This window comes from Panthera pardus, unplaced genomic scaffold (genome assembly GCF_024362965.1).
Source record: "Panthera pardus isolate Hobbes unplaced genomic scaffold, ASM2436296v1 HiC_scaffold_8, whole genome shotgun sequence".
In the NCBI taxonomy this organism is placed as follows: domain Eukaryota; kingdom Metazoa; phylum Chordata; class Mammalia; order Carnivora; family Felidae; genus Panthera; species Panthera pardus.
The window spans coordinates 133,714,258-133,738,945 of NW_026527013.1; the positions used below are offsets into that span (position 1 = coordinate 133,714,258).

A 24,688-nucleotide genomic window follows, 5' to 3' on the forward strand; every position below is an offset into this window, starting at 1 on the left:
CCAAGTGCCATAATAATATTTTTATGCAAATATTTAGAAATTTGGAGCAAGTACTCTGGAAGTAAGAGGTAATGGTGAGCGTTTTAAACTTTGAGTAGTAAAACCTAGATCTATATTCCGGCCTTCCATTTCATAGATATGAAATCTATTACCTAAATTCTCTGTGTCTCAACTCCTCATCTGCAAAATTGGTATAATTTAATACCTATTTGATTATCATTGTCATGATGAAAAGAGGTACAGTGCATAGCAAATGTTAAACTGCTCAATCATTATTATTATTTTAAGAATTTTAAGATTATTCAAAATTATTCCAACCTAAATTTTTACAAGCTACATTTTTCACAAATAATTATGATTTCTATATCCCTGGAGCTAGAACTAGCTATACTTCTCAGATATTCCTATCAAATAACTCCACACTTCCAAGAAATGATACTTTATGCGCTACACGGTTTTAAGCATTTGTGATAGTCTCCAACATGGCCTACAATGATTCTCATGACATTCACACCTTTAGTAGTTCCTTTGCACATTGAACAGGGATGACCTGTGACACCAGCAGAATATTGTGGAAAAGACCAGTGTGGACCAAGACTAGGTCATAAAAGGTATGTACAGCTTCTGCTTTCGTGTGTCTTGGATCACTAGTTGGACTAACTTGCAAGACACATGAGTGAACTGTCTTAGGAGCACATCCTCTGGTCCACCTAGTGTTACATGTCTGTACCTCTGGATGACATCTTAACTGCAACCTTATGAAAGACTGAAGGAGAACAAATTTTCTTTTTTTCTTTTTTAATGTTTTTAATGCTTATTTTTGAGAGAGTGCAAGCAGGAGAAGGGGCAGAAAGAGAGACAGAGACACAGAATCTGAAGCAGGCTCCAGGCTCTGAGCTGTCAGCACAGAGCCCGATGCAGGGCTGGAACTCCCAAACCACAAGATCATGACTTGAGCTGAAGTCAGATGCTTAATCGACTGAGCCACCAAGGTGCTCCGAAAACCAATCTTCTAAGTCACCTCTGGATTTCTGACCCATAGAGATTATATGAAATAATAAATGTTTATTAGTTCAATCTGTTAAATTTTGGGATAATTTGTTATATAGCATAAATAATGCAGTGTTTCTTGCATTACTCTAGTTTTTAAAACAGGTAACATAAGACTATGATTATTTAAATTAATTTATTTAAAACTATATTAATTCATTTTAATCTAAATAATTTGTATGCATAGAAATTTTTGAGATATTGGCTAGACCCCAAGAATAGACATAATACACTTACTAAATTTGTTAATATTAACTCTGAAAAACTTATTAAAGATCAATGTTTGGGCTCCAAACTAAAAACTTATTACAGAAATTTCAACTTATTTTTTATTTTATTTTTATGGAGGAACTAACACTGGACATTGTTAAGTCAGGAAATTCTTATTTTGATGCACATCTGCTTCAAATCAGCTGTATGACTGTGAAAATAACTCTTCTGACCCTTGATTTCTTCATCCATATATTGGAGGAACTTGACAGTTCCCCTACAATTCTTTTGAGTTGTAGCAATTTTGAAATGTACTATTGAAAACTGAGAGTTTTTTTTTTACCTACTTGAGAAAATTAAATGTGAGTCTATCATGAAATTCATAAAACAGGGTAAAAAGGGGGCAATCTAATTGTTTTATATCAAATCTACATACAGAAAAAACTTTTTCCCCTAATCAATTATTTTGCAACCATGTTAATAAATTGCATGTATTCAATATCAAAATGAAGCAACTTTAAGTGAACAACTTAGTCAAGTTGGTATATACACATATATACACAGAGCATATGTGTATATTTCCCCAATTCCTAAAATAGTCAATTCAATTGGATTATAAGTTATATTAACGTGCTGTTTGGTTGTCATTGGAAAAAAAAAGTGAATTTACTATCTACATTTCTCCCATTTTAACTATTTTGATAATATTTGAAAAATCATATTCAGCTTGGTAATATGTGTCACTTATAACTTAAGTAGTTGACTTAAAAAGGGATAAAACTATAAAAGCAACATTACCTGTAATTTCTCTTTTCATTGGCAGACTACTTGGACAGGAAGCACTTGTAAGGCCCATATTAACTGGAGAAATTCCCTGATCACCACTATACACATCCAAAATACTTCCAGATAACTTTGGAGGAAAGGAAAGAAAAGATGAATCAAACCATATGTGGACATTGATATATTTAGATGCATATTTAAAAATTTCCACTTAATTAATAATAATTTGTTGTAAATAGCATTTTAATTTTAAACAAGAGTGAGTATACGTTGACTTTTTAAAATCATTATGGGATGCTTATGGATATGTTGAAAAAAGCTATCTGTATTTAAGCAAAAAGAGAAATTAGTTCATTCACAAAAGGAAATTCTGATTAATATTTACAAAGTTATAGAAGTTTGACCTGCACATTACCTTGTTATAAGTGAATAAGATTTTAAAAATCATTTTGACAAAATCAATATACATATTAGCAAAACTGGAAAGTTCGTTGCATACCATAAATTAGGTATAATGGTTGAACATTTTGGAAGCCTTCTTAATACCGTCAGTGCTACCAGCAACTCACAGTCAAGAGGTGTTTTACACTGGTAATTAAGTGAGAAACTTTCTTTCCTTCCTGGAAGGCATACTTTTTCTCATTGCACACTTAATGTTCTAGATTATTATAAATATCCCAGCTGGTAACCCAAAGTAGTCTAAAACTACTTTTGCCTCTAGTGGATATAGGGTACATCTAATTATAGAAACACTGCAACTCTTAATGTGCTTCTTGAGAACAATTTTTCAGAAAACTAAGATGCTTTATAACACAATTGAAAATTGTACCAATTTATTATTTAAAATGTGCTTATTGATTTGACTTCCCAAGAAAATTTAATTTAAATAATATTCATAATTCAAGTTAATGCTCATTATTCCAGGGCAAGCCACATTTAAAATGTAGGATTTGAATATTTAAAATATTTCCATTCTAAGTATTTCATTTCGGGGCAGTAAACTAAGAACTGAATAAGTAGTCACTTTTTTCTTTCCTTAAGGACTAGAAGCAATACAAGTAATCAAATAAAGCTATAACCAGATTATTACAGAGACCGTAACTCCTTATTCCTATTTTCTGTAAAACTCCAATTCAAACGGAGGGAAATTTTTTGATACTTATAAAATGAGACTGAAAATAAATGTGAAGAAAGAACATTTTAACACCAAAATTAATTCTGACATAACAACCTGTTAAACTATATGTAATAAATGTTGTGTATTTCCGAGGGAAAAGAAGTTGGAAAATACAGTGGAAATCAGGCTAATATATGTGAATGTGTGTTTCAATAAGGACATCATAGACAGCATGTGGTATTCTGATATATATTTTTATATACTGATTCTTTTCATTATTTTCTCAATTAAGACTCCTCATCTTTATTTTATATAAACTCATTGTTTTAAAATATATTTTAATTCATAAATATTGGAAGGGAATACTTAAGTTGGGTATTTATTCCTTCTCATTTCCTCATCTGAAAAATAGGAATGAAGTTCATCAAATTGGATAGATGATGAGTGCTTATATCATAACAATACAATTAGGAAGAAATCCTAAAAGCAGATATTTCCCTAACATGTGAGTCACTTAGTCATATTGTAAAAGTTAAGTTTCCAAGACCATTTTGAAAATCTTTTGGTTATAAGCTGAGGCATCACCAACCTGAATTGTACATTTCCGCTGTGCCTTTGAGAAGCATAATGGATGTGCTGAACAAAAAAGATAGGGAGTAAGGGGGAAGGAAGAGGGAAGGAACTAGGGAAAGGGCACTTTTCTCTGAAGAGTTTGAATTCAGATGGATTTCAATGCAGCAGTGGCAAATTGCAAAAATGTTTAAGAAGAAAAGGAGCCATATTACATATACACTGCAACAATAAAGTGATAGGTTCCTAACTATAGCATTACTCTGGGTCCATATTACCTGGTCAGACTATACCTAAAATAGAAATGGGGCTGCAAATCTGATAATGAATATAACCCTGCTTAAGTATAGGTATATTACATCAACTCCTCACCTTGATTATAGTCTAATTTATACCCTAAAGCATAATGATTAATATCCTATTTAATTTTATGCTATAGGTACTAGTCTATTTCATGCAAATGGCTGATCACTTTGTGAATATCATTAGACAATTGGGTTCAATTTCAAAGTATGTACTATACTTCATGTTACTATAGTGCCTTTTCTCCATTAAAATATATAAGAATACAATGTTAGTGAATATTTAAAAATTACATACACATTTGAAAAGGCTTACAAAGCAAAATTATATGTACTTTTCTCAAAGGTATACGATACTTAACTAATGTGCTAACTATTTTGTAGATTAGTAGGAAATTGGATAGATATTTTATGAAGAAATATTTATCATTCTGGTTTTAAAAAAATTACTTTTTCAGTAAAGCAAAACCTTTGACATGGCAATAGGGAAACATATTATATTAACAACATCACAAATTTGAAAGACATATAATAAAGAATTTATCATAAAATCTTTTCAATGAGGCAGAACATATTCCTCCAGACAATACTTAATTTCTGATTAAGAAACATGAACTCCTGATCTCAGAAGTTTCTTTGAGGTGAGGAGCAATTGCCAGTGGTTCCTGTTGTCTAAGATTCTCCATTCTAGATTTTACTCACTTCTCCACTACTGAGATCATAGAGACTGAAGTGGACTGTGCTCTGACCTTCCCTCATATATACTGCCCTTCACAGTAGCCAATATTCCCTGAAGAAAATAAGCAAACCAGTCAAAATATCAAAACATTTGAGAAAAGTGACTATTTCAAAAGTAAAACAACATGCAGTGTGAGAAATAATATCAGAAGAAAATATTAAAAAATAAAAAGATCACATAAAAACCAAGTTTCTTAAATTAGTCTAATGTACATTCTAAAAAAAAGATGTTCATAATAATTTATAATATGAGAACAAACAAATGTACAAATGGCCAAAGTGAATAACAGGAGGTTTGAAAATATAGTATTTGAAAAAAGTGTTCTAAAAATTATGGAATGGAAAAGTAGCATAATGAACACACCGAGAAAGGAATAATGGAATTTGTAAACTACAAAATCAAATTGAAGTAATCTTTCAGGAGGATGAAGAAGGGGATCCAGAAATAGAACATATGAGAAAAAAACCTAATCAGTTTGGAGGATAGATTTATTAGAAATATAATACAGATATTAGAAGTTTCAGAGAGAAAGAGAAATAAAACTGGAAGAAAGAAAATATGTTAAGAAATAATGGAGAAACATTTCTGATACATTTCTAATAGACAAAATCTATTATTTTATTGTATCTTATTTTATTATTATTTTATTTTGATTTAAAATTCAAAGGGCCCATAGAATGCCAAAGACAGATAGAAAAAACCTACACCCGGACATATTATAGTCAAATTTTAGAATATACAATGATAAAAAGGAAAATCTAAAAGCCTAAGAAGAAAAAAGAAGAGTATGTCCAAAGGAATAAGAATCTGATTAACATAAGACTTTTCAATAGCAAAATTGAATGAAAGAGGAAAGTGAATCAGTATTTTTTAAATGTTGAAAGAAAAGAACTTAAAACACGAGTTTTTATATCCAGCCCAAGTGTCATTCACAAATGAGGCCATGATAAAAATATTCCTAGAGGCATAAAATACTTAAGAATGTTTTCCCAGAAAGACTAACATTGAAAACAATTTTGGATGAAGTACCTAAATAAAATAAATTTAAAATATACGCTTTAAGAATATGAAATAAAAATTATCAAATACCTTAGTAAGTGGTTGTAGGCCAAAAATGATAAAGAGAACCAGGTCAAAAATAAAGTGAAATATATAACCATGTAACTCAGTATTAAAATTTAAATAATATCTGTATGATTGAGGTGGAGTAAAAGAAACCAAAGGGTGTAAATGTAATTAAAAAGTACTGAGGAGAAATATGGGCACACTTAAATAATAATTTGAGAGAAACAGGTGGAAATATATCAACATAAATAGGTCAAAGCAAAAAGGCTGACAGTTTGGGTAATACAGTACAAGAGACACACCTACATAGTAAAAGGACACACAAAGGATTGAAAATTAAAGGATGGAAGGCGATACAGCCAGCAAATGATAACCATAGAAAGCTTATGTAGTTATATTAATATTAGAGAAAATAGGCTTTAAAATTAGAAAAATTATGAGGGATTGAGAGATTCTATATATAATAGTGATTTCAATTCCCCAAAAAGGCATTGTAATTATAAGTATTCATGCATGTAGTAAAATAACCTCAAAATATGTGAAACAGAATGTTTTGAACTACAAGGCAAAATTAATGAATCCACTAATGCATTCGGAAATTTTGACATTTCTCCTTTTTTGAAAAGTCAAACAGATAACGATAATCAGTCATGTTACGGAATTATTGAATGATAAAACTAAAATCTTGGCCTAATAGACATATGTACACTTCTATATCCAAAAAGTAGAGAATACACAATTTTCTTGAGTACATATGGAACATACAAAAATATAGATTATGAACTCAGTTAAGAAAAAACTTTCAATGTATTTCATGGAGACCTGGATTTCTAAAATGCTTGGAAATTTTGAAATAACTCAAGGGTAAAGACAAAATCATGCTGGAATTTAGAAATAAATAAAAGATAATATAAATACACATAAAGAAACTTCTGGGATATAACAAAACAATGCTTTCAAGGAAAGTTATGCCTTTAAAAGTAATATGAGAAAAAAAGATACAATTTTGAAATTTGATAAATTAAATAACATCTTCAAGAAGCTAGAAAAATAACCAAATAAGCCCAAATAAAGTAGGATAGATAATAAAATAAAAACATAAGTTATTGAAAAAATAAAAGTAGAATCCATAAGGCAATTTTTTTTTAATTAACAAGAATGGCATGTTTCCTGCAAGATTTATTAAAAAGAATGGAGAATAAGTAAATAATATTTCAAAAAGGAGGATATAACTAAGAGTACAAGTTGATATTTAAAAATAAGATTTTGGGGGCACCTGGGTGGCTCAGTCGGTAAAGCGTCCGACTTCCGCTCAGGCCATGATCTCCTGGTTTGTGAGTTCGAGCCCCACATCGGGCTCTGTGCTGACAGCTCAGAGCCTGGAGCCTGCTTCAGATTCTGTGTCTCCCCTCTCTCTGCCCCTACCATGCTCACGCTCTGTCTCTGTCTGTCAATAATAAATAAATGTTTTAAAATTTTTTTTAATTAAATAAATAAATAAAATAAAAATAAGATTTTCTCCCTAAGATAAGGAACAGGCAAGACAAGAATGTCTGCTTTCACCACTTGTATTCAACATAGTATTGGAAATTCTAGCCAGAGCAATTAGGCAAGAAATAGAATTAAAAGTCATCCATGGGGCGCCTGGGTGGTGCAGTCGGTTAAGCGTCCGACTTCAGCCAGGTCACGATCTTGCGGTCCGTGAGTCCGTGAGTTCGAGCCCCGCGTCAGGCTCTGGGCTGATGGCTCGGAGCCTGGAGCCTGTTTCCGATTCTGTGTCTCCCTCTCTCTCTGCCCCTCCCCCGCTCATGCTGTGTCTCTCTCTGTCCCAAAAATAAATAAAAAACGTTGAAAAAAAAAAAAAAATTTAAAAAGTCATCCAAAATGGAAAAGTTATGAGTAAAATGATCTTTGCTCATGGGTGACATGAATTTATATTTAGAAAAACCTGAGATTAAACACACATGTGCACACACACACACACACAGCTCTTAGAGCTAAACAAGGAATTCAGCAAAGTTGACTGATACAAAATCAACATGCAAAATTCAGTTGTATCTTTATACACTAACAATGAACAATCTGAAAAGAAAATTAAGAAACCAATCCTATTTACAATAACATCAAAAAGAATAACATATTTAGTACTAACATTTACCCAAGGAGCCAAAAGACTTGTACACTGAAAACTAAAGAATATTGCTAAATGAAATTAAAGAAGACATGAATAAATGGAAAGACATCCTATATTCAGTGATCAGAAGATGTAATATTGTTAAGATGACAACAGTACCCAAAGTGATCTACAGATTCAAGTGAAACACTAAAGCATTTTTTGCAGAAAAAGAAAAACCCATTCTAAAATTCATATACAATCTCGAGGGTCCCCAGATAGCAAAAACAATCTTGAAAAAGAACAAAGTTGGAAGACTCATACTTCCAGATTTTAAAGTGTTAAACAAAATGACAATAATCAAAGCAGTGTGGTACTGTCATAAAGACAGGCAGAGACCAATGGAGTGGAATAGAGTGCAGAAATAAACCCTCAAATATACGGTCAATGATTTTGACAAAGGTGCCAAGATCATTCAATAGGGAAAGGACATTCTTTTAACAAATGGTATTGGGGAAAGTGAATACCCACATGCAAAGAACAAAGTTGGCCTTTATCTTACATGACATACAAAATTTAACTCAAAATGGATCAAAGACTCAAATATAAGAACTAAAACTGTGGAAGTTCTAGAAAAAAGATAAAGGAAAAATCTTCACAATAATGAGTTTGGTGATGATATTTTTGAATATGATACCAAAATCACAGGCAACCAAAAAAACCAGAATTTAGAGTTCACCAAAATTTAAAATTTTGTACATCAAAGCACACTATCAAAATAGTGAAAGATAATCCATAGAATGGGAGAAGCTATTTACAAATCATATAACTAAGAGATTAATAGGCAGATTAGATTGTTAAAAATTCCAACAACTCAACAACTATGGCAGTAACAACAAACCACCCAATTAAAAAAAAATGGACAAAGGATTTGAATAGACATTTCTCCAAAGAAGATCTACAAAAGTCCGATAAGCACATGAAAAGATGCTCAACATCACTAGACATCAGGGAAATATAAATCAAAACCACAAAGCGATACTACTTCACATTCATTAAGACGACTGTTATCAAGAGAAAGGAAAATAACAAGGGTTGGTAAGGATGTGAAAATTAGAACCTTTGTGTATTGCTTCTAGGAATGATGCAGCTGTTGTGGAAAACAGTATGACAGTTACTCAAAATGTTAAACATAAAATTACCATATGGCCAGCACTTCCACCTCTAAGTGTTTACCAAAAAGAATTAAAAGCAGAGACTTAAACAGACACTCATGTTCATAGAAGCATTATTCAAGGAAGCCAAAAGGTGGAAACAAGCTAATAATGACTGTCAACAGATGAAGGAATAAATAAAATGTGGTATATACATATAATGGAATACCATAAACCTTTAAAAAGAATAAAATTCGGATATATGCTACAGCATGGATGAATCTTGAAAATATCATGCTAAGTGAAATAGGCCAGACAGAAAAGGGCAAATATAGGGAGTGCCTTGGCGGCTCAGTCAGTTGAGCATTGAGACTTTGGCTCAGGTCATGTTCCTGTGGTTTATGAGTTGGAGCCCTGCATCGGGATCACTGCTATCAGCACAGAGCCTGCTTTGGATCCTCTGTACCCCTCTCTCTCTAACCCTCCCTTGCTCGTTCTCTCTCTTTCTCTCTCTCAAAAATAAAATAAACATTTAAAAATGGGCAAATATTGTATAATTCCATTTATGAAAGTTACCTTTTAATAGCCAAATTCATGCAGACAAAAAGTAGAATAGAAGTTTACTAGGGACTTGGGACAGGAGGAAAGGAATATGTATTGCTTAATGGGTGCAGAATTTGTTTGAGATGATGGAAAAGCTCTGGAAATGGATATTGTGATGGTTGCACATTATGAATCTGCTTAATGCCACTGAATTGTACACTTAGAGTGGTTACTGTGGCAAATTTTGTTATATACATTTCACAATAAAAAGATAATAAATTATATTACCTATAATAATTTGCCAATGATTTTGAATACTTAGGCAAAATGCATCAATTTCTAGAAAAATATTGTTTAGTAGAACTGACTGAAAAAGTAATTAATAGCTTGAACAGTCTCATAATTACTGAAGAAATCAAAACAGACTTTGAACATCTTGCACAAGAAAATATCTGGACTAGATGGTTTTATGGGCAAAAGTGTTACATTTTCAAGAAACATATCATCCTAATTTTGAACACACGTTTCCAGAAAATAGAGACAAGAGGGAATATGCACTAAATCATTCAGTCTGAAACCATACAAAGACATTATGAGAAAGGAAAATTTCACTCATGACTATAAATCTGAAGCAAAATATTACTAGCTAAATGAAGGGAGGTACAAGCTTCCAGTGATGCAATGAATAAGTCATGGGGATGAAAGGCATAGCATAGGGGATACAGTCAATGGTATTATAATGGTGTTGTATGGTGACAGCTGGTAGCTACATTTATGGTGAGCATAGCCTAACATATAGAGTTGTCCAATCACTATGTTGTACACCTAAAACTAATGTAACACTCTGTGTCAACTGTACCTAAATAAAAACGTACAATAGCAATAGGAATCCAAGACAATATAAATAAGATATTTTGTCACAATAAAGTTGGGCTTCTCATAAATATATTTTATGATGTCAAAAAGGAAAAAAAGACATCTGTGATCATATCAATAGGTTCAGAAAAATATCTGATAAAATTCAATCCTACTTATGATAAAATTCTAAGTGTTTGAAAAGATAATGAATTTCCATAACCCTAGAAAAATATAGATTTGCCTATGTTTAAAATCATGCTGCCCTTAAGAAAATAAAATCTGGATCCAAGCATATTGTAGAAAATCTATATAAGCTATGAAAATATTCATATATCCATTTATTCTTATTAGGCTACATATAATAAAGGACAACATAAATAATCTGACCTAAATTCCATATATGTTTTTCTGACTGTTTTGGCTTCTTCCCTCTTCATATACCATGTCCGATTTACCACCTAGTATGATTTTTTTCTTTAAATAATTTATCAGTTTATATTTTCTTCTCTGTTCTCATGTATAAATTCTTCAGGATCCTAAACATAAATTATGTCCTTCCATCTAGTATCCCTTCATCCCTCTCAATTAATTCCCAACTTCCCCTCTCAGACCAACTCATGTTTTAAAAATACAACTTCCTTCTGATCTCTCCCAGCTCAAAAATCAAAAATCAAAAATTTCTCTCCCTACTATCTTCCACATTAAGGTCAAACTCTTGTGTCTAGCTTTTGAAAATCTAATTAAGTGGCCCCACATTATCTAGTCAACATTATTTGCCCCTATATACCATGTATATATATATATATATGGCATGCTTTCCAAAAATAGATTTCAGACTCCAGTGCAGGAGAGGGGGTGGAGGGAAAGAGTGTTGCCACAAGGACCATATGAATCTATATATTGGTAATTTAAAAAAAAAGATTGTAAAATACAAGCATTATCCTAACATATACTACGTCATAGATAATTGAGTATATATTATGTGCCAGATATTAAGCTAGTATGTTTCATAATAATAACAAATAACATTATCTCAAGTAATCTTTATAACAACTCTATGAGCTTGATGCTTCCCATTTTAAATATAAAATAATTAAAACTGAAAAATTAAATCACTACCTCAAGATCATGCAGTTGTATAAATAGAGGGCTTGGGTTTTAATCCTTGTTCTATCTGAAACAAAGGCTGGATTCGTACCTACCCCATTCTGGGTAGGTCCTTGCCTATAACACTTTTAATAGTAAGAAGTGAATTGAATATGTAAAAAGTTGGAAGCCATTGAACTATTTTTTTCTGTTTTATTCAAGTATCAAAATCCAACCTACTCTCTAGGGGCAGCCAACAGGCCAAACCTTCCCCAGCGTGCTCCTTCATGGCAGCCTGATTTATTTTTCTCTTCACCAAAACACTATAGGCCTAATAAACTCAACCATAAAATTAATAATTTAGTTTATATTTATTGTTTTACTCCTCTTCATTTATATTTACTCAGCAAGGACAGCACAATAGTATATACTACTTACCACGTTTGTGAAAATTGATTATTTATCTAAAACCCTGAGAATTTTCTGAAGGGGTGTGTGTGTGTGTATGTGTGTATGTGTGTGTGTGGTCTGTGTGTGTGATATGTCTATCTCCCAGATAATCTCATTATAAATACAAAATAGGAAAGAAAATAGTGTATACATATCATTATATATTATATTTTCAGGTAGTTTTTCAGTATAAACACTAAAAGCCAAAAAAAAAAAAAACCCACCATACACCTTTATATATATATGTGTGTGTGTGTGTGTGTGTGTGTGTGTGTGTGTATGATATCTGTAGATCTATGTCTATATCACATATTTAGTGTAAGTTTCATGGGAAACTGAGGGAATACTTGGAGTTGTTTGGATCATCTATTTTTCTTTCCTGTGAAGACATTCACTAAAATGGTAAAAGTGGGCATGAGATTATCAGAATAACTGTAGACATAAAAAGAAGATAAGCATCAGACATAAAGAAAGAACGCTGTAGGGGAGCATATACCACACAATGTCTGCATACATAAAAAACTGGCATTTAAAAGATTATTTTCTTTCTTTTGGATATTTATTCATTTAAATGTAGTAAACTAGATTTTTCCAGTTTTAAGACACACACCATTGAATATCCTGCTTTATATTATTTGTGAAAGTAGGCTATGAGGTTTGAATGACAAACATTGAATAGGGAAGTCCCACTGAGTTATTATTATTTTTCTTCTATTATGAGTGAATACAAATAATGTGTTGGGCGGGAGTAGAAGATCCCTTGTCCTTGGCCAGCTGGCTTATAACTCAAGTAGAAAAGATAAAACACAAAACAGAGATGGTAACTTATAAATACTTTTGCATCATATACTTTATATGCATATAATCTATTTAGTACTAAATTAATAAAAATAGTTATTGATTTAATGTAAACACTGTAATAAATAATCACTGGAACCCTCACTTTTTGATAGAAAAATCATAATTAAACATTTTAACAACTTTTTTTATTAAGAGACAAAAAATATTTGTACTGTATCCAGAACACAAAAACTATCCTGTAAGTAAACAAGCTTGTCAATACAACAGATTATATAATACACATTTCAAAGCTCAATTTCTACATACCTTATTTTACTATTAGTTTATAAAGTTTATATTCAGTATTTAAGGTGGTTTCATCCCCAAAAGTTGAAAGAACTCCAAAATGCACTTGCTCACCAGTTTTAATTCTGAAGTGTCTATAACCTTCACAATAGCAATGGTTTTCTCTTTCTACTTCATCATTTTCTTTTCCTTAAAAACTTGCAAACAATAGCTGAGAGAACTGTGCAGAAAACTCTGTGCCAAGGTGAACTTTGGCTCTTCCTTGGACTTTAAGACTAATCTGGTCTAGATTGTGATTGACAAAAGCTTGCTTGTTGATGTTATGCAGTTCTTTCAAGTTCCAACGAAGCACAAAGGGTTGTTAATATTTACTCAGTTCTCATCTCTGGAATGGTCTTGAACTATAACAGTTTACTGAGATTGCCAAATGCCACCAGCATTTACAGACACATGATTGAAAAAATAGCTATATATGATAAAATAAATGAGTTACTATGCACAACCACGTCTCTGAAGACAAGGGGTGAAACTAAGACCAATGGGTAGAAATTATAGGGAGACAGATCTAAACTCACAGACTAAAAAATCAATCCTGGAGTGTGACAGAGAATCAGATCAGCCTAAGGTCCCTTCAAATCTTATGATTCTACAGTTCTCGGAAACACCTCGCTTCCTTCTGAGGCTGCTGGCACAGCAAGGTGGGTAGGATTGCTATTGCATCTGGTATCATACAGGACTGGATTCAAACCCTACCCTGCCCTGCCATTCACTTAGTGTATAACTTGAGCAAATTACTGAACTTCTCTAAGCCTCTTTTCTCATTTATAAAGTGATAACAGGTAATACTAGATACTAGTCTCTATCCCATAGGTTTGTTGTGGTGATCAATGTAATTTTTCACACACACAAAAAAGCATTTTGCACAATCCTTGTCACATAGCAAGCACCCAAATCACAGTGGCTATTATTATTGTTGTTATCCTTGTTGCTACTGATTTTTCTCCATTAAAAATTCTTGGGGCGCCTGGGTGGCTCAGTCCGTTAAGTGGCCGACCTGGGCTCAGGTCATGATCTCGCGGTCCGTGAGTTCGAGCCCCGCTTCAGGCTCTGTGCTGACCACTCAGAGCCTGGAGCCTCTTTCGGATTCTGTGTCTCCCTCTCTCTCTAACCCTCCCCCATTCATGCTCTGTCTCTCTCTGTCTCAAAAATAAATAAACGGTAAAAAAAATTAAAAAAAAAATTCTGAAATACTAATGTATAATGGGAACAATCTTTTCAATACCATGTGCAGATTTTAAAGTATTTATTTCACATGCATTTGCTGAACACCTGTGATGTGTTAGATATTGCGTTAGGCACTGAGGATAAAATAATAAACAGGTTACTGCTCTAGGTTTCAGGGACACAGCAGTGAGCAAGACAGACAAAATTGTTATCTTCAAGGAGTTCACATTCTAGGGGTGAGAGCACACAATAAATAGGTGAATAAAATAATAATTCTAATCATAAGTGTCAGAGGGCATCAAAATAAGATATTGATTTAGGGAGTGATGAGATGGGGTCTTTTAGCTAGGCTGATTGTGGAAGGCCTCTCTACAAGGTGATATTGACTAAACATTGGGAGCATAAAGGGCAGCCATGTGCAGATCTGGGACAAATGTATTCTAAGCAAAAAAAAAAAAAAAAGGAAGTTCAATGGTCCTAAAATGTTAGTATGCATGTCATGTTCAAGGAGCAGGAAGAAGGCCATTGAGGCCAGAGCCTAAAGTTAAAGGGAAGTGCTGACAATGGTAAAACGTCTGGCTTATTTTCTGAGGATTTCAGGAAGTTGACAGAATGTTAAACAAGGAGAAACAGAATCTGAGTTTTGCTTTGTGCAAATCATTCTGACTACTGTGTGAACAGCTGTAAAGGGGCAAGAATTAGCAGGGAAGTTAGGCTGGAGTCTGTCTCTGATGTCCAAGAGAGACTGGAAAAGTGATTTAGTAGAGGCGCTGATAAGAAGCTGTGAGGTTCAGGAAATCTCGGGTGTTAATCATGACATACCAATAGATGTGGAGGTGCGGGAGTAAGAGAGAGAAGAAAAATGACTCTTTTGGAATGAGGGTTCTAGATGAACCAAAAGCAGATTTGGATGGGTGGGGTGGGGGGTGGACAAAAGCTTTCTGTCAGTCATGTTAAGTTTGAGATGCCTGTTAGAAGCAGAAAAGATGAGACGTAAGCAGTAGGATATACAAGTCTAACATATAGGGGAGAGACCTAGGCTGGGCAAGGGTTGAGATCACCTGTAGGATGTAAAGATACATGAGAAAAGAGGGCTGAATTGTGAGTCTTGGAACATGTTAGCATTTAGACATCTGTTAGAAGAGAAAGCACAATCAAGGTGGGTGGAAAACCAGAAAATGTGGTGCCACAGAATCCCAGATAGTACTTCAAGAAGGGAAAGTGATAAACCATGGCAAATACCACTGAGAAGCCAAGACAAGTAAGGAGAACTTACTATTGGCTTCTGCTTTGGTTGGTTTTAAGAGCTCTTTGTGGATTGTGAGAACAACAGCTCTGTTGGAGACTAGAAAACAGGAGGTGAGTATATGGATAAAGGGTGAAAATTGAAGCAGTAAGTTTTTTTTTTTTAATGTGTGAGTAAATCAAGGGGGTTACTGGGTGGCTCAGTCGGTTAAGTGTCCGACTTTGGCTCAGGTCATGATCTCACAGTTCCTTGAGTTTCAGCCCCGTGTTGCTGCCCTTCTCCTGCTCGCTCACTCGCTCTCTCTCTCTCTCTCTCTCAAAATAAATAAACATTTAATGAAAATTATGTGTAAGTAAATCATGAAAATAGTGTGGCAGCCAGAGGAAAAAATGTGTTCAAAGGGAGTTATTTGGTTTGGTTTTATTTTTAGGGAGTGTTATTAAAAATTAGTGTAATTGCTGGTATTTATAATCCAATAGATCAGAATAGACTGATTGTATAGGAGAAGGAGTCACTATTTACAGAAGGAAAGTCCTTGGGAAGGTAAGAAGAAGATCCAGGGCACAGGCGGTGGAATGGCTTTAGATTATGAACTGGAGTAATTATTCTAACAGAAAAGATGACAGTAGAAATGAAAACAGATACAGGTGGTTTAGTAGAATTGGTGATGCCAAGCTAATGAATGAGTTCTCATACATTTGCTCTTTGAAATACGTTGTAAGAGAGAAATCAGCTGATAAATAAAGAAAGGGCAATGAATTCTAGAGATTTGAAGAGAGAAAAGAAGGTATAAAAAATGGTCTCATTAACCAGGGAATAGCTGTGTATCATCTGGTGGTGGTGAAAACCCCTGTGCAATTTTGGTGATGTATCTTTGATGAGGACTATGAGCAATGTGGTGAAATTTTATCCATTAAGCTGCTCAGGTTGAGACATGGAGTAGGATGAGAGAGAAGTTTAATCAGGGTTGGGGTTTTGCCAAGGAAGTAAACTGAGGAAAAAATGGGGATATGTTAGGAGTGTTTGCAAGAGGATTGGTTATAGTGCTTGATCAGACTCTATACAGGTTAAGGAAATTTTCATTGCAAGTGTGAAGTAATAGGTATTGAAAATATTAGTGATAGAGTCCATTGATTTGAAGCTTGAAAAATTGGTAAAATAAGAACACTACAGTGATGCAGTGAAAAAATAGAATGTAATGGTCAAAAAGTGTGAAACAAAAAAATGTGATGGGATAGAAAAAATGGTAATGACAAGATTTGGGATATCATCATGTGAGGGGAGGGCTAAGCAGGGAAGAAAATAAATACAGTGACTCTAAAGAGAATGAGAAACTGACAGGTTAGAGTGTTGACAAAAATCATGACTGACTTGGCTGAATGTTTCTTGCACTTTGTCTCTTTTTCAACGTAGTTTTCACAGTTGTTGAACTAAGAAGTAACTGACAGGTGGGGCGCTTAGGCGGCTCATTCAGTTAAGCATCCAACCTCGGCCCAGGTCATGATCTCACAGTGTGTGAGTTCGAGCCCTGCGTTGGGCTTTCAACTCAAAGCCTGGAGCCTGCTTCAGATTCTGTGTCTCCCTCTCTCTCTGCCTCCCCCCCCACTTGCATTCTGTCTGTCTGTCTGTCTCTCTCTCAAAAATAAATAAACACTTAAAAATTAAAAAAAAAAAAGAAATACTGACTCTAGTCACTAATCAGTCCCCATTCATTTCTGGATCAGAAAAACCTGGGCTAAATTGATCTGTGAAGACCCTGAAGTACTTCATTCAAGCTGGATAAATGTGAAGGACCACCACAAGTGGTCCAAGATTCCCCTCAGCAGATTCCAAGTTTCCCATCAACAGAAGTTATAGCATGACTTTTAGTTAAGCCTATATGCAGTGGTCCTGAGATAAATCTTAGCTGAGTGAGATCCGAGGTTTTCTGCCTATGCCACAGCAAAGGACTGGTAAAATGGCCAACAGCACACTCAATAGACTGCCTCTGAGATTCTGCATATTTCTATGAGAGCTAGAGAAAATACATGGAAAATACATGGAAAAGTGACCTTCACGTAATAGGTGAGAAATCAATAATAATTATTTTTAGTTGATAAATATCTCACTTTTGAAGCTTACCATAATAGACATCTATTGTTTTAGCCTCAGTAGACTTCACTTACATTTATTTTCGTGACAACTCCTGCTCTCATTCTTACTCTTAGTCCAGGTAATTTGTTGTGTGAGCTGCTCACACAGCTCTAGCGTGGGCTCAAGACCCAGAGAAGTTGGCTCAGGAAGAGATACATGTCAGAAATTGTTCCAATAAAAATTATCCCAGAGATTTAGCTGGAACCAAGGGGAAAAGGTTGCCAAGCCTAACTGAATGTATCCATTAGGATGAATTTGGTTATAATAATCAGAAAATCCCAACACACTTGGCTTATAAAATAAAGGGAATAAATCTTACATAATGTGAAATCCACAGGTCAAAAATTCTCCAGCGGGCATATAAAACAGCATTTTTTTGTATTTCTCTTGGCTTTTCTTCTCCCTTTTGTTTGTTTGTTTTGTTTTTTCTTAGTGTATTTACCTTCCGGGCAATAAAATGACTATATAAGTCACATTGTCCTACAACATCATGGAGAAGCAAAAACCTCTTTCTTGGGTCTACTTTAAAGACTTACGAAAATTCCCAGAAAGCTGCTCAACATGTCAGAATTGCAACACAAGCCTATTCTTAAAACTGTCTCTGGCAGAGGAAACGGGGCCACCAGGATCAGCTGAAGTTAATCAGAAACTTCTCTTCCTTGTGAAGAAGTAGTTGTCTGCAAAAAAAATTGGGTTAGCAAGAAGGAACTAGGTGCGTACCTAGGGATAGGTTATGGTAGTGTTTGCTCAACGGCTGGGAATAAAGCCAGCACAGAAGAAAACAAAGGCAAAGTTATGGAGGGCTGCCCACATGTGATAGTCCTTAGGAATTTACACATGACATGAACCAACGAATTTCTTTCATGCTTAAGCCCCAGATGAGCCATGTTCTACCATCTGCACCAAAAGTTCACTGGCTAATAATAACGCATACTCAAAGCATTTTTCTGGATCCAACAGGTCTGTATTTTCATTCACATGAACTATAAACGTCCTTTAGAGTTTCCTATCTCTGTTATACCAGCTATTCTTATACATTCTCTTTTTCTCACCTCTTGCCTTTTCTTATGTTGTTCTCTTAACCTGTTACTTTTCTGCATTCACAGATACCTCTTAAAATCTTAACTATCCTTCATAACTATATTTCAAACATCATCTTTTCCTAAAGCATTTCCAAAAAAATCTCGATTTTTATGGTTTCTCCTTCACTTGAACTGCAGAGCCACTCTCTGACCAGCATTTCAAATGTACACATGTAGGCTACTAAGTAAGATTTAATATAAAAAAACAGCCTTGGAGATAAATATTTTTAATTATTGTTGTAATTCAGAAGAAAGCAAAGAGAGGCTAAGTAACTTGCACAAAGTCTAGATCAGACCCTGAGTTTAATACCGAGATCCACACTCTCCCTCCCTGTCTCTCAGGTACAATTCACTCCACTCCCCTATTATCATGTGGCTCCTTGACATGTGAATTGTGTCTTATTCAACTGAATTGCCTATGGTAAATGTATTACACTTTGCACATAATATGTATTGAATAAAGAGATTTGGTTAATTGAACTCTTTGGTTTTATGTGTAGATCTAGATTTATCAATGATTGCTGATTGGTCAACAGAGAGATTTCTTTGTATAAGTATAGGTAGACCAGTAGTATCTATCTTTTTAAAAGTACATTCTGGATATCAAAAGCAAATTCCAGATAGTTATTGCCACCAATTTGTACTGAGTAAGCCATTTTGTGCAGCCTCTACAAAACACATAAGATAATTTGACAAAGAGAATGCTGCAGTATACAATTTTAATGAGTACCACATACAAAGAAAAGATTGTAGGAAATTAATATCATTTTCTGAAACCCAGAAGTTGAATACTGGTTAAGAAAATAGCATGTTCATGCTGTGAAATTAGACAGGGAGAAATTAGCATTAATAATATATTTATCTAGAGAATTAGTCAGATTTCATGTAACCGTGCTGCTTGAAATCTGAAGAGAGAAGAGATAGACTTGTCAGTCCATCCAAAAAAAATAAAAATAAAATAAAATAGGGGTGCCAGGATGGCACAATCAGTTAGGCCTCTGACTCTTGATTTCGGCTCAGGTCATGATCTCATGGTTTGTGAGTTCCAGCCCTGTGTCCAGCTCTGTGCTGACAGTGTGGAACCTGCCCCTCTCTCTGCCCCTTCCCCCACCCCTGACTTCCCAAAATAAATAAATAAACAAAAAATAATAATAAATAATAAAATAAAAATTAAACCTGCAAAAATACAAGGTTTTAAACCTCATTTGACCTTTGTCAGACAATGCCAGTATTAGTGACCTGTTTTTTTTTTTTTTTAATTTTTTTTTTCAACGTTTTTTTTTTTTTTTTTTTTTTTATTTTTGGGACAGAGAGAGACAGAGCATGAACGGGGGAGGGGCAGAGAGAGAGGGAGACACAGAATCGGAAACAGGCTCCAGGCTCAGAGCCATCAGCCCAGAGCCTGACGCGGGGCTCGAACTCACGGACCGCGAGATCGTGACCTGGCTGAAGTCGGACGCTTAACCGACTGCGCCACCCAGGCGCCCCTAGTGACCTGTTTTAAAGTGGAGGTCCTGCATACCACAGAAAAGGAGGAAAGAGATACTTCTGTCTTTGGATAGTCTATCTGGGAAAGAAAAAACAGAAAATAAAAACGGGGTGCTTTCTCAATTTTCTTTTATGATTTTAAATTTAAATATTCATCACTAACATATCCTAGCTCATTTATTTACTGACAAAAAATCATACTACACAATATAGTCAGAATTCACTTTCTTTAAATGAAATGTTTAAAATAACATCTCAGTCACAATCTCTCATATTTTGTCTCATTTTTCTAAAAGGTCTAAAATCATAAGAAAACAAACCAACAATAACCCTTCAAAGTATGTGGAAAAACCTTGCACACCCTTTACAAATAACATTTTTAGTGATTAGTAAATAAGAGATGAGAAGGCAACAGCAATCAAACCAGGAGATAAGATACCATCCCTTCATTACATATCATTCCAGGAATTTGTGCTGATTGCAACATAGACATCTGTCTACATGCCTTAAAGTAGGGTGAGGCCTGTTCTACTTTTCGTAAGTTCATCTTTGATCTCTAGTTATTAGGTCTGAAGCGAAGTCAGATTTTTTATAGTTATAATATTTTTCTTGTCTCTACAAGGTGTAGAGCCCTCTGAATCTGACAGTTGTTAGTCATGGTAAAATAGTCCAAATGTAGCCATTAGCTTATGAGAGTGTTTTGATTATATGCTGTGTTTCAGGAAATCTGAAGATTAAATCACTCATTGAAAATGCTGTAATAGATTACATATATAATTAGATGGATGTTTATAGGGATTAGATAGATAGATAGATAGATGGAATATCACAATGTTATTCCTGAGTAACATTATATAATCTTTTTTTCTGCACCAATAGATATTTTCTACTATTCATCTGTTATCTTATGTCTGTTTCAAAAGCGTAGGAAAAAAACATTTACTAATCAAATTAAATTTATTTTTTATATCATCAGATGCTACTATTTATTTTGGTCTCACTGACCTCCTCAAGTCTGGAAACACTTACTGTTCTTTGCATTAGCAGAGGAGAGTCTGTTCCTTCCTCTTTAAAACTTGATTCCATACCGATTATATCCTCAATAACGTCTTCCATCTAGCAAAATATATAATACATTTAGAATACTGTGCATAATGAGAAGAGTTGTGCTTCAGCCTGAATTCAGAAAGAAAAAAATTAGCAATCTTTTAAAGTTTTTAAGAATATTTAAATTAAGGTTATATGTATATCAAAACCGAGAATATTTTAGAACTTAAAATGAAGTAATCCTGACACTCTTTGATCTGTGTTGCTTTCCCATGAATTTGCTTCTACTACCAGCTGGCAGGTGATGGCTGGGCAAATCACCCTGGGCTAGTCCCTTGGAAATCAGTATCTATATAAATAGACTGGTTATCATGAAGTGCCTCAAGCCAGACCCCATGTACTTAACATGTAGAGAGATGACTTCCTATAACTTTACTTTCCTTTTGAAATGTTTTGATTGCATCTTACAGGTGGATATTCAAATATCAGTGGTCATGCCAGCCATTTGGTCCACGTGGATACAGAATATATGGAAAAATGTTACCTAACTTTCCGTAATGGCTAATAACCATAACAGCAATAACGACAACAATAATAATCACCGACATCTTAAATCGTAACAATGGCAAACACATATAGAGTGGGAGACATGCCAGGCACTGTTCTGTGTGCTTTGCATACATCAGCCCATTTAATCTTCACAAAAACTCTGAGAAGTGGATGCTATCCTTACCTCCACTGTACAGATGAGGAAACTGGGAGAGGAAAAAATGCACAATAAATTGTTCCATGATACAAAGCTAGTGAGTGACAAAGACAGGATTGAAATCCTGGAAATCTGGCCCTAAAGTCCTAACTTAAATCAGTTTTTCACTCCTTTCTCAATTCCATTCTAAAATATCTTCCTTCCCTTCTCTACTTTAGCCGGAGAAGATTGTAAAAGCTTGTATTTTAAAAATACCATGCTTGCCCCCTACTTTTCTCTCTAGCTGTAGCTCTCCTCTCTCCCACTATATTCTCTTTAGTGACATTTCAAAATATGATGTAAACTCAGAGATAATGAGAATGCTGAATTTATACACTGTAGCGCTCTTAATTTCCAAAAACTTGTGCAGAAACAACCAGGACTAAACTTGGTGAGATGTATAAAAATATTTTATGATTCTGTTAATTTTATCATCAAAGCATGATTTCTGAGAACCTTAGAGAATTAAATATTCAGACTTCTACTAAGATACCTTAAAGTTGATATGCCAAAAAATCAGAACACTATTTAATATTAATTTAACAAAGATTTGTTGAGCGATACTTATTGCAATACCCTGTTGTAAGCACAGGAGCTGTAAAAGGAAACAGCACAGAGTCTCTGCCCCCCTGGAGCCCTAACTCTAATGAGAAAACAGACAATAAACAGCTTAATAACAAACAGTGGCCTGAAGAAATTAACGCAGGTGGGGAGAGAGTTTGATGGGAATGAATGTTATTTTAGAAAATGGTCAGAGGAGGATTTACGGATATTTGAACAAGGACATGAAGAGCATGGGGAAGGACAGTCCTTGGAAAGGAAGCAAAAAATACAAAGACCCTAAGATAGGAACATATATGTTCAGAAAGAATGTTGGTCAGTGGGAATGGAGCAAGAGTCAGGTTTGAGATGAAGTTGAAAATTAGGCCCTCTAGGTTGGCCAGTGGTCTCCGTAAAAAATCTCTGCAAGTATAGGAATGTCCTGCACTGTCCTGCATATAATGGCTACTGAGCACTTGAAATGTAGCTAGTTTAACTGAGGAATTAAATCTTTTTTTTTCAAGTTTTAATTTAAATTTTACTTAGTTAACATGAAGTGTAATATTAGTTTCAGGAGTAGAATTTAGTGATTCATCACTTAGCTCATCCCAACAAGTGCCCTCAATACCCCTCACCCATTTAACTCATCCACCCTCCTTCCCCTCCAGCAAACCTGTTTGTTCTCTATCATTAAGAGTCTGTTTTATGGTTTGACCCTCTTTTTTTTTTCCTCCTAGGTTCATCTGTTTTGTTTCTTAAACTCCACATGTGAGTGAAATCATCTGGTAGTTTTCTTTCACTGACTGACTTGTTTCATTTTGCATAATACTCTCTAGCTCCATCCACATTACTGCAAATGGCAAGATTTCATTATTTTTTATGGCTTAGTAATATTCCATTGTATTGAAACCGAGGATATAGACATTGATATAGATCTATAGCACATCTTCTGTATCCATTCATTTGTCTCAATGAACATTTAAGTTCAGGAATTAAATACTTAATTTGATTTAATTTTTAAAGATGTTATTGAATTTGAATTAATTGAAAATTAAATTTAAATAGCCACATGTGGCTAGTGAGTACCATATGCAAGAGTGCAGCTTTTGACTATGGTCTGGATTTCATTTATCTATTTATTTTATTATTTTTTTAATTTGAGTATAGTTGACACACACACTGTTACATTAGTTTCAGGTGTACAACGCAGTGATTCGATGAGTCTATATGGTAGGCTATGCTCACTACAAGTACAGCTACCATCTGTCACCATACAACACTATTACAATGCCATTGACAGTATTCCCTACACTCTGCCTTTTACTCCTGTGACTTATTCATTCCAAAACTGAAAGCCTATACCTTGCACTCTCCTTCACCCATTTTACCCATCCCCCACTCCCATTTCCTCTGGCACCCATCAGTTTGTTTTCTGTATTTATAAGTCTGATTATGCTGTTTGTTTGTTTATTTGTTTGTTTTGTTTTTAGATTTCACATATGGTCTGCACTTAACATATTATTCCATGTGCATCAAGAGATCTTTAAAGGACCTAGGATAATAAATATGCATATTTTATTTCTTTTGTTTAGGACAGTCTGTGAAAGCTTTAAAATATATTCTTGATTGTAACTAAACTCAGATTTTAATTTCATGATATTTCTCTCATTCATGTTTACCGTTTCATGGACAGCAAATTTGTACTGAACAGGTGTAAAGAAGACCAGAGGAAAGAAGGATGTTAAACACAATTCATGGTAAATGCTTTTCTACTGGGAACTTCTAATATTTTCACCAAAAATTATATATATATCATTTATCTCTTCTCTTTCTGGAAACTTACATCACAAATGACCCACTGTCTTGCATCTTTAATTTTTCCCTGTTGCCTGTAAATATGCTTAGGTTTCTCCTATTTCTATAGAAAACCTTTCTTTCTTACGTGTGAAAGTTCACCCTCCTTGGAGGCTCTTCTTTGCTTCTCTAACACCTCTACCTTCATTTCTGCCATCCACCTACATCACAGTCTTTTTTCCCTAATTTATTGATGACGTTGA

General features: G+C 34.3%; 1 protein-coding gene across 5 annotated transcripts in view; it reads right to left on the reverse strand.

Annotated features, from left to right (window-relative positions):
- TFEC (transcription factor EC) overlaps positions 1–24,688 on the reverse strand; it is a 188,551-nt gene that overhangs the window by 17,985 nt on the left and 145,878 nt on the right. For 4 of the 5 annotated variants that reach the window (XM_019418062.2, XM_019418061.2, XM_019418065.2 and 1 more), the window contains 2 exons: positions 21,329–21,415; positions 2,059–2,173 (listed from right to left, as the gene is read on the reverse strand). In XM_019418062.2, coding sequence (XP_019273607.1) covers positions 2,059–2,173; positions 21,329–21,415 — 202 coding nt within the window. The remainder of the gene's footprint in view (positions 1–2,058; positions 2,174–21,328; positions 21,416–24,688) is intronic. The other variant, XM_019418063.2, reaches the window with a different exon arrangement.